The sequence below is a fragment of the Sapajus apella genome, unplaced genomic scaffold (genome assembly GCF_009761245.1).
Source record: "Sapajus apella isolate SASKATOON/1434 unplaced genomic scaffold, GSC_monkey_1.0 scaffold4, whole genome shotgun sequence".
Taxonomy (NCBI): Eukaryota; Metazoa; Chordata; class Mammalia; order Primates; family Cebidae; genus Sapajus; species Sapajus apella.
Window position 1 is genome coordinate 5073670 of NW_022436944.1, and position 10863 is coordinate 5084532.

Below are 10863 nucleotides of genomic sequence, written 5' to 3' on the forward strand. Positions count from 1 at the left end.
CTACACTTAAAAGATTGTTTGTGAAGGCTTAAGTTGTAATTACATATTTGAAAATAAAACTAAAACGGCTAAAGAATATTGACACTAATATGCCTTGTAATATATATTAAATTATCCATATATTAACATATATAAAAATGTTTTAGGCAGAACATCCATTTTAATATAGGTAAAATCAATAGCAAATTAATTTTAGTGAATTAATGAATACAGTTCAGATGTGTATAAGTAGAGAAGAGGATTAAAATATATTGCTTTTTCAATGTTACCCCAATACTTGTTTTATTTGTTTGACTCTTCTTTGCTCTATCTAATGTATGATCATTTTTTTGTTTGTTTTTTTGTTTGTTTTTTTTTTTTTTGTTTGTTTTAACATAGGAACACAGTCTTAGAAGTCAAGGAAGCTGGGCTTGATTTCAGACCTTGACAGTGATTAGTATTTTTTTTTTTTAACTTTGGCAATGTATTTAACTATTTTGAAAGTCACTTTACTCTTCTATACAGTGGGAATAATAATAAGCACATATCTTTTGGAGTAAATGTAATAAAATATTTAGAATTTAGTAAGCACTTAACTTCATGAGTTAACTTACTAAATTAGCACTAAACAAGTAATTAGCAAGTACTCAAGAAGTTTTAGCCTAGGATTATTATTAAAATGGATTTTAAATATGGCAAGATTCTACTTCTAACTAGTCATGGTGTCTCATGACTGCAATCTCAGTTCTTTGAGAGGCTAAGGCAGAAGGATCATTTGAGTCTAGGAGTTCAAGAGAAACCTGGGCAACATAGGGAGAACATGCCTCTACATAAAAAGAAAAAAAAAATTAAAAAGCCAGGCATGGTAGTGCATGCCTGCAGTCCCAGCCACTCAGGACGCTGAGGTGAGACGATTGCTTGAGTGCAGGAGGTTCAGACTGCAGTGAGCCATGATCGTGTCACTGCACTCTAGCCAGGGTAATAGAGCCAGATTCTGTCTCAAAAGAAAAATAAAAAATAATGATTGTACTTTAGATAAAGAGGCGTTAAAAACATAGGTTTCTATGTTTTGTCAGTTTAATTTTAGTTGACCTGTCACCATGTCTAATAATTGAGGTTTTTTTTTTAATGACACTAGAATGTGTTGCAACCTTTTTCTTTTTTCTTTATATTATTTTGTCAGTCACTAAGGTGGCAAGTAAGTGTCCACTATTATCACTGAATTCTGTTTATTTTGTACTACTTGTGCCCCTCTTGCCACTTTCCCAGTGCTGTACTGGAAAGTGATTTAATCTGTCATGAATCATCGTTACCCCCTACATACGCATACCACCTAGCTTGTGCTTTTAGGACCTTACCTGGTGACTCATTTTTTATTTCCAGAGCTCCTTACATTGTATCTGAATTAGTTAAATAGGCTTAGAGAAAAAGTAGGTACAACTTGATACTGTTGGCTACTTTTTATATCGGTAAAGAGAAACAAAGTATACAGGTATTAACTATGGTTCTTCTTCGGAAATAGCAATACATCACTGTTTTTCTCTCTCTCTACAGATACCTATGAAAGAGACCTATATTTTTATGCACAATTTAATTTAAACAAGGTATGTAAGATTATTTATATGGAATTTTGTTAAAGAATATTTGAAGTTCACAGCTGGGTGGGGTGGCTCACGCCTGTACTCCCAGTTCTTTGAGGCTGACATGGGAGAATTGCTTGAGTCCAGGGATTCAGGACCTGTTTGGACAACATAGTGGGACCCTATCTCTATAAAAAATTAGCCAAGTATGCTGGCATGCAACTGTAGTCCCAGCTACATAAGAGGCTGAGGCTGAAGATCGCTGGAATCTAGGAGTTTGAGATGGCAGTGAGTTATGACTGCACCACTGCATCCAGCCTGGGTGGCAGAGGAGACCCTGTCTCAATAAATAGATAAAGAAATAGAAAAAAAAGGAAGAATATTTGTTTTTGTTTTGTTTGTTTGTTTGTTTGTTTGTTTTTGAGACGGAGTTTCGCTCTTGTTACCCAGGCTGGAGTGCAATGGCACAATCTCGGCTCACCGCAACCTCCGCCTCCTGGGTTCAGGCAATTCTCCTGCCTCAGCCTCCTGAGTAGCTGGGATTACAGGCACGCACCACCATGCCCAGCTAATTTTTTGTATTTTTAGTAGAGACAGGGTTTCACCATGTTGACCAGGATGGTCTCGATCTCTTGACCTCGCTATCCACCCTCTTTGGCCTCCCACAGTGCTGGGATTACAGGCGTGAGCCACCGTGCCCGGTGGTTTTATTTATGTTTACTATATAAAATGCCTTATACCAAATACACAACTTACATATGAAATATATGTTTGGTTAACAAACATTTTTAAAGATTGAATTGATTTTGTAAATAAAGAGTTCATGTTATTTCTTTTTCTTTATCTTATAGACCATCTTAACAAGCACTATATTGAAAAGAGGTTACATAAATAAAAGTGAAATGATGCTTGGGTTCATTGATGTATGGGGGAAAGAAGCAACTCCTGTCAGTGCGGTTACTCTAATATATAATGGAAATACAAATTCACTTGCATTTTCTCAAGACAATAATATGGAGGTAAGTGATGTAATAAAATATTTTTTCAAAAATGTACCTATTTAAAGCATCCATGTGGACTTCTTGTGTCTCTCATCCCTAAGAAACATAATTATGAGTCAATTATGACATTCCTCATATATTTCTTTTCATTAGGCCTCCATATTTATTTCCTTATTATTATCCTTAGTAAACTGTCATACAAATCAGTCTAATGACATCTTTTTTTTATTATTCTGATTCAATCAAAGCATGATTAAATTAAGACTTTAAATAACTGTTATCCCTATATGATAAAGTGCCTCAGAATATTTTTTAAATAAGATATCTGCATTTAAACATTGCATATGTCTTGAAAATATGTTTGAAAATTCTTGCAAACTTAATAGAACTGTCAGCATTGATTAATACAGGAGTGTGACACATATGATTCAGACACTATACAAGGAGTCAGGATTCTTGTGTTAAGAAGTCATCATTGCTGCCAATAATTAGTCTTTACTTTGAATAAAAAACTTTAGGCCTATTTTTTTGTTCAATTGAATAAAAAACATGCAAGTAAACAATCGATCTCTTAAGCTCCTTCTAAATTCTGTGCACTTTTGGCTTGCAAAGGTGAATTTCAAATATATATTCTAGAAAACAGCCAACTGTTGTAAATGTTTGCTTTAAGTTTACTGCTATTTATGCACTGCTAAAACTGTAAATGTTTGTAAACCCACCCTTTCACGTTTAAACTTCCATAAAAACAAGGAGCCACTAATCAGTCACTTAAGATAAACTTAATATCTGAAATAGTCAGTTGTTTGACTAACTTGAACCTTAAAAGCAAACAAAAAAAGGCATCTTAAACAGTCCTCAGTCCTTGTAGATGTCATGAGAGGTCAGAGTTGAACAGCACCCAGAAGGCTGCTCCAGCCTGTTGAAATGTAACACCCATCCTACAGTTACTCCTGTTTTGTAGACAAGTGCGGTTTTACATTTAATGTGGAACTATATTTTTCTTACTACTTTTGCATTAAAAGTTGCCACTTTTCTTAAAACTATATCAAGGTTGGGAAATTATATTTTATATTTCCCAACCTTGAAATACTTAATGTCCTTCCTTGGTAAAATAAAAGTTGATATGTTAATGTCTTACACTCATTTATTTTTTTTAATTTTACTGGTTTATATAATTCCAAAATAAGAGAATCATTGATTTAGTCCAGTAGTCTTATGTGGCTAAAAAAGAAATTAGGTCCCTAAAGAAGAAATTAATTCCCTAAAATAAATAATAGTTATCACAATTAGAAATCAGCTTTTTTTTTTTTTTTTGCACTATCCAATGTTCAATCAGATAAAGAAAGGATGGTTTGCCTTATATAATATCTTACCCTTTATTTATTATTACAGTGGTGAAAATTAGGCTCTCAATGCTTCTGGTAAAAATAAATAAACAATGCCAAGTAACATATTTTGATATTTTGGGGTGTTATTTCAAGGTCATTTTGATCAAATATGTAGCGTAAACACAAACCAATAAAAATATATTTTTACTCTCTTTAAACACATTCACAAAGAATTTTAACTGTTCAGAAGAAATATTTGGCAGTGTTATATTACCTCAGTGATGAAGAAACATACATTTACTTTAACCAACAACTCTGGGCAGTTCCTTCTAAGTGCATTTAAATAAAATCAATATTTATGAGAAATTAGTGTTTTCTAAGCCTTCATAGATACATAGGAAATGGAGAGAGATGGTCAATTTCTTTCTCTACCCTGTTTGCCTTTAATTTATGCAAGAGATTATTAAATTGCTCTAGCAATTTAATTTTAAAACATTTTTCTAGAAACAATTATGTCCAGCTGATTTTAGTAAAAGGTGTTGGAAAGTATGTGGTGTATTTCTTGCTTTCTACTTTTAAGTAAAAAAAATAATAGTTTAGGTTTTGTTGTAAGATGAATCTGCTTTAAACCTGGCTAAGGAATACTCAGGCAATTATTTAACTATTACTTTTTAAATTATTTTATCAAGTGTGGTAAATTAATCCAAATATGCTGTGCTTTAAGGAAGATTAAATTGTGTAAAGCCCTGAGGAGAGTGCCTGGTATGTGATAGGCAGTAAAGGATTCACCTGTCTTCTCTTGCATATTTGATGACTGAATCCGAACTTTCTGAGCTAAAGCACAGAAAATTTTGTCACTTCATTGGGCAAAATGCAGCAATGGTAATATCTCCTGAAATAATTATATCATAAAACTATGACAGAAGATCATTTGAATACAGCAACTTAATTAATAATTTCTATAATTAGCCTCTCTACAGCCTACTTCAGATTATCTCCAGTGAAATAAAGCAACACATGCAAAAATGAATCATTGGCAATAAATTAAGCATCATAAAGTCTTTTTTGATTGAAGTAAAATAACACATACTTTTAAATCTCAACTTTGTTTGAAAATGACTGGATAATACTTGGCAAGGGGATGCATGGAGATTCATGTGTTGCAGTTATAAATAACTCCATATTTATAAATTATGTAAAGAGTAAAGTCATAGAAATCAATAAATTTGGCTAAGAGTTTTAGGTTTTTTAGTATATTTTGACAGCAACTCCACCTTTCTGGGATTTATTTTAACCTTAGGTAAAATGGGTAGGTTGGGTGAAATTGCTGCTGAAATGATTGCAAACTTTCCCAAAGTAAAATTTCCTCAAGGTATAAAAGAAAAGAAGTGTATATATTATTTACTTAGAATATATATTTTTTTGAAATAGCATTCATTAAAATAACAGAAATGTGGTTCTGATCAAACAAGTAATTATCATTTTACTTTTTTAGACACTAAACATTGATCTGACCAACTACAATGTTACTCTAGATGAACCAATAGAAATCAAATGGTCATGAAGATCGCCATCAGTTTTAGTTTTCAGTGGGAGAAAACACCAGGATTCAAGTTTCACAGCACTTACAGCGTTCCCTCTTCATTTGGTTCTTGTACTCTACAAAATACAACTTTCATTATATTGAAAAGCTATTTCACAGCGTACATCAATGATAATGCCAATTTTGTTATATTAATGTGACTTGGATTCAATTTTAAGACATATTTAACAAAATTTTAATAGTTCTATTTATAGTTACTAAGTTTTAGCTGCAATTGAAAATTTGTTACTAAACATATGATATAGCTAAGATATAATTCAAACTACTGATTTTTAAATTAAACACTTTTTTTGTGTAATTGTAAATTGTATGATATATTTTATCGATGTTTACCAGATTTAAGATAAGTGACAACAATTATCACAAGATTTAATTATTTCTTAGTATGTACATTTAATTAGAAAAAGAGAATAAAAACATGTAAGTGTACAAAATACTCATTTTGTCTTTATTTTCCTAATGGAAATTGTCTTAGCTTGCACTGCTATAACAATGTATCATAGACTGGGTGGAATAAACAACAAACATTATTTTCTTAGAGATTTTAGTGTTACACTCAACAAGATTAAATTTAAAAATGGCACACACTAGAAGAACTTATAGGAAGTATATTGCTTTCAAGACTTAAAGTTGTTAGAAAAACACTACCTGTGACTATTCATTACCATCACTATAAGAAATGTTGAATGTGACACTAAAATCTCTAAGAAAATAATATGATCTACCCCACTGTGCTATTGAACACTAGAATGTGTTTCTTTTATCTAACAATAATTTTGTACCCATTAACCAACCTTTATTTATAATATCCCATCTTCTTTATCCTTTCTAGCCTCTGGCAATAACCATTCTACTGTCTACCTTCGTAAGATCAACTGTTTATGATCCTGCATATAAATGAGAACATGCAATATTTAAAAAAAAAAAAAAAAAAAGAATATTCCTTCTTTTTGGGATATTAAAAAAATGTCAAGCTTTTCTTTTTTCTTTTTATATTATTATAATAATAATATTATTATTATTATTTGAGATGAAATTTCACTCTTGTTGCCCAGGCTGGAGTGCAATGACATGATCTCCGCTCACTGCAACCTCTGCCTTCCGGGTTCAAGTGATTCACTTGCCTCAGCCTCCGGAGTTGGTGGGGTTACAGGTGCACACCATCACACATAGCTAATTTTGTATTTTTAGTAGAGACGGGGTTTCTCCATATTGGTTAGGCTGATCTCAAACTTCTGACCTCAGGTGATGCACCTGCCTCGGCTTCCCAAAGTTCTGGTATTACACCTGGCCAAGCTTTTCTTAAGATACAAGGAAATAATTTAATAACAACAGTCTGAACTATCCACCTTTTACTCCTCCTAAGTGATCATGTAGAAAATTTTCATCTGAATAACTAGCAATCATGATTATCTAATTATTATAAATTTTCTCCCTGTACAAAGTATATTGTTAAATAATTATTTTAATTATATGTGTCTAATTTTTCTTATCCTAGATAATATTTTGAAAATTCTTAATATTAAACAGCTGTTCATATAATTATAAAGGCTTTCTTGCCTCTCAAAGGTAACCTAGATATAATTATGTTTTCCAATATTATAATTAGTAAATAAGAGTGTACCCTTCAGGAATACTTTTCTGAAAGTAAATAATAAAAATGATGTTACAAATGCAGAAATAACTGAAGAAGTTTTTTTCGTCACAGGTACAATCCAAAATTCACCTGGAACCAGTCAACAAAACTAAATATATACACTTAATATATATTTAATACACACATAATATATGTAGATTTTATATACGTGTATGTGCATATTTGAGCAGTTAAAATATATGTTACTAACCTCATTTCCCCATGCTAATATTTATAGGAAAAGACCTCAAATTCAGCCAGTACACACTGGCTTGATCACAGTAGTTGTTAATTTATTGAATGAATTCCAAATGGCTTCAAATACTTTTCAAACTTGCAGCTGCCCTTGGCCTATTCTCCAAAAACCTCAGTCCTCTTAATAATGCTGCACCCGAAGGACATACAGATGGAGAGTGTCAGAATCCTGCTTCCGTGCTGTGTCTGGTGCTCGTGCTCATTAAGCAGCGCCCACGCCGTATTGGTTATTAAGTACTGCATGTAGCCTGTGCATAGGAGAGCTCTTTAACTCTTTATTTCAAGTTTTTTCAATCTAATTTTAGACAGACATCTAATGAGCTATGTTCTAGTACTGTTCCATTTTTACATTTCTATATGCTTCTGTGGTTAGGGTAAAACAGATATAATAACATAGCAACTTCATTTATTTAAGTATTTTGTTTTTATCATTTTTACTTCCATTTAGTTAAAAAGAAATTGATAAAATATAAAGTGCAAAAATGTATAGGCAAAGCAGCCAAGAGAATCTTATAGTCATTATCAATATAAATTTGTTGAATTCAATAGTACTTATATTTCAATTATTTCTGAAGATACTACTGTGTTACACCAATGTCTAGAAATTATCAATTCATCGTAAAGTAATTATAAAACTATATTCTGTGTCCTTAGTGACAGAAAGAAGTATTTCTTACATTTTACCTATCTTTTATCAAAAATATTCAAAATATAAAAAGACTTTAAGCTTAAATAAACTAGACCTGTCTAGCAGTTGACTCTTCAACAATAATTGTTAAATAGGATGTTGTCCTTCCTTGATAACTAAGTATATGGATCGTATGTTTTACTTTTGAAAGTTAGTATTTCTGGCTTCAAGTACGATGTCTGAATTCAAACAAAAGTATCTGAGAAATAATAATTAAAAAGAACACCTTAGCAGGAGGTTAGATAATATATAGCCATCCTCAAAAGCGAGAATAATAGTAAATTGCATAAGCATATGGTAAGCCAAATACTATGAACTCTTAAAAATTCAGTGAGTTATTATTTAATCATTCATGTTTCTAGGAAATCCGTGAGCCCCACATGCTGATGCACCAGAATGTAGGGATCCACGAGCCCCACATTGGACATCAGACTGTAGCGAGCCAGCCCTACATTACCCGTGGGTGCCCTCAGTTCAGTGGCAACAAAGGAATGAGAAAAACACAGATTAAGAGAAGAAGTGGGACCAGGGGGCCATCACTTTATTCCTCTGGAGAAGACAGCGAAGGCCCCGAGCTCTGATCATCCACACTATTTATTGATTATAATCACTTCGATCTATAGGGTAGGGGTGGAGTGATGGTGGAGTGAATCAGTGAGCTGGAACTGGTGTGTCATCCTAAGGGTTGATAACAGTGGCAGTTTGGGAGTTTCACAAAACAAGAACATGTGGTTATCTTTAGCTTATTATCTATGTACAGCTGATGGAACACGGGCCTTACAAGGAGCCTACAAGTCTGGCTACATCATAGTGCTACGAAGGGGTTTTACATCCTTGAGCACAATGTTTATGGTAACAGAGCCGAGGTCACCTGCACCAGAACATGAGGCATGGAGAGGCCTTCCTCCTCAGAGGCCTCCTGCAGACTTCCACTTTATGTAGGCACTCTGTAAGTCCTTTCTCCTTTGCTGTTTTTCCCAGAGTATTTACCTATGTTTATGTGTTATTTGTATTTGGAGCAAAATAGAACAAAAATCCAGACAAAACATACATACAAACAAACCAACATGTCTTACATGCACACATACACACACAAACACACACTGACATGTTTTTATAAAAGAATGAAGAGGATGCTTTAGAGAAAAACTTCTCAAATGTTTTAATCTGTTACTCTGCTACTGTAACAATGTGATCTGAGAATCTCCAAGAAGTAGGCACTCTGTATATTTTCACAAACATATATAACCAGTGAATACTTTTTCCAAGTTACTCCTTGCGTTAGTTTATTTTAGGTGTCAATTCAACTGGACTAAGTAACACCTAGAAATTGGTAAAGCATTGCTTCTGTTTGTATCTGTGAGGGTGTTTTCGGAATAGATTGGTGTGTGAGTCAGTAAACTGAGTGGGGAAGATCCTCCCTCAATGTGGTCAGGCACCTTTCAATTGGCTGGGGGCTCAGTTAGAAGAAAAAAGAGAGAAAAAAAATTTCCTTTCTACTTCTCTCTCTCTCTCTTTCTCTCTCCCCCTCCCTCTCTCCTCTCTCTCTCTCTTCCCTATATTTGGGACACTCTTCTCTTCCTGACTTTGGACATCAGGACCCCAGGCTCTATGGTCTTGGGACTCCAAGACTTATACCAGTGGCCCTCTGGCTGTTGACCTTTGAATAACACCATTGACTTCCCTGGTTCTCAGGCCTTTAGACTTAGGCTGAGCCACACTATCAGCATCCTAGGGTGTCCAACTGCAAGTGGCCTGTTATGGGCTTCTCAGCATCCATGATTATGTAAGCCAATTCCACCAATAAATCCACTCTCGTATTGTCTCTCTGTATATCCTATTGGTACTGTCTTTATGGAGAAGCCTGACTAATATGCTCCTGTAAACATCTTCCAAACCAAGACCGCTAATTCACATAATTTATGCATTTTATGCAGCTTTAGAAATCAAACAAAGTATATTTAACATTTACAGATGATCATAGAGCAGAACTTAACAATACTTAGCATAAGTTGATGCAATACAATTCACATGATTAATTACAATGCCTTTTAGCCAATAAAACTATTAAAAGACATTCTTGCCTTTTCACTTTGAAGTACAATGTGAGTGTGCAGGATAAGAGGGAAGACATCTTTTCCTCTCTTCCTACTTCTGATTTTCTATCTCAGTTTTATATTAGAGGCTTCCCACTGCACAGATGGAAAAGGAGGGGAGAAGATTGTAAAAGAGTGAGTGATAGAATGAGGATCATAACACTTAAAATTAAAACAGGATTTTTATGAGCTGAATAATAAACATTGAAACACAGTTAATTAATTTGGTTGGCTACAATCTAATTATTGTAAATGGGACAGGATGGTCATGCATGTTCACCCAATTGATCCCAGAGACCTCCATGCTCATTAATGTTGTGATCTTAATCATGTCTCTCCAATTTCCTGGGCCATTATAATTTCAACTGTGAAAAGAAAAGAAATTAGCTTTAGCACTAAAAGGCTGGATTAAATAATTTCTTAGGGCCATATTTATTTTTAGTATTAATATTTTTATTTCCTTAATAAATTGAAATAGAAAACATTATTTACAATTTATGTTGTAGGAAACAATATGATTGAAAATGAATATACATTTTGGTCCACTGCTTATAAATAAGTAAAAAGACGTCCTATAACATCAGTATGTTTTCTCTAAGGTATCACTGATGAAGTCATGTTTTCCAAAACTCCTTGTGTGAATTCTGTGCAGTACTGAGGCAAGCACTATGGCATTCACAATGCATATGGACATAGT

The 10863-nt window shown here is 33.4% G+C and overlaps 1 protein-coding gene across 2 annotated transcripts in view; it reads left to right on the forward strand.

The window, feature by feature from the left end:
- Positions 1 to 5919, forward strand: part of SI (sucrase-isomaltase) — a 154409-nt gene extending 148490 nt beyond the window's left edge. For both annotated transcript variants that reach the window (XM_032261547.1, XM_032261556.1), the window contains 3 exons: positions 1534 to 1583; positions 2411 to 2578; positions 5384 to 5919. In XM_032261547.1, coding sequence (XP_032117438.1) covers positions 1534 to 1583; positions 2411 to 2578; positions 5384 to 5452 — 287 coding nt within the window. In that variant the 3' untranslated portion in view covers positions 5453 to 5919. The remainder of the gene's footprint in view (positions 1 to 1533; positions 1584 to 2410; positions 2579 to 5383) is intronic.
- Positions 5920 to 10863: the final 4944 nt, after the last annotated feature.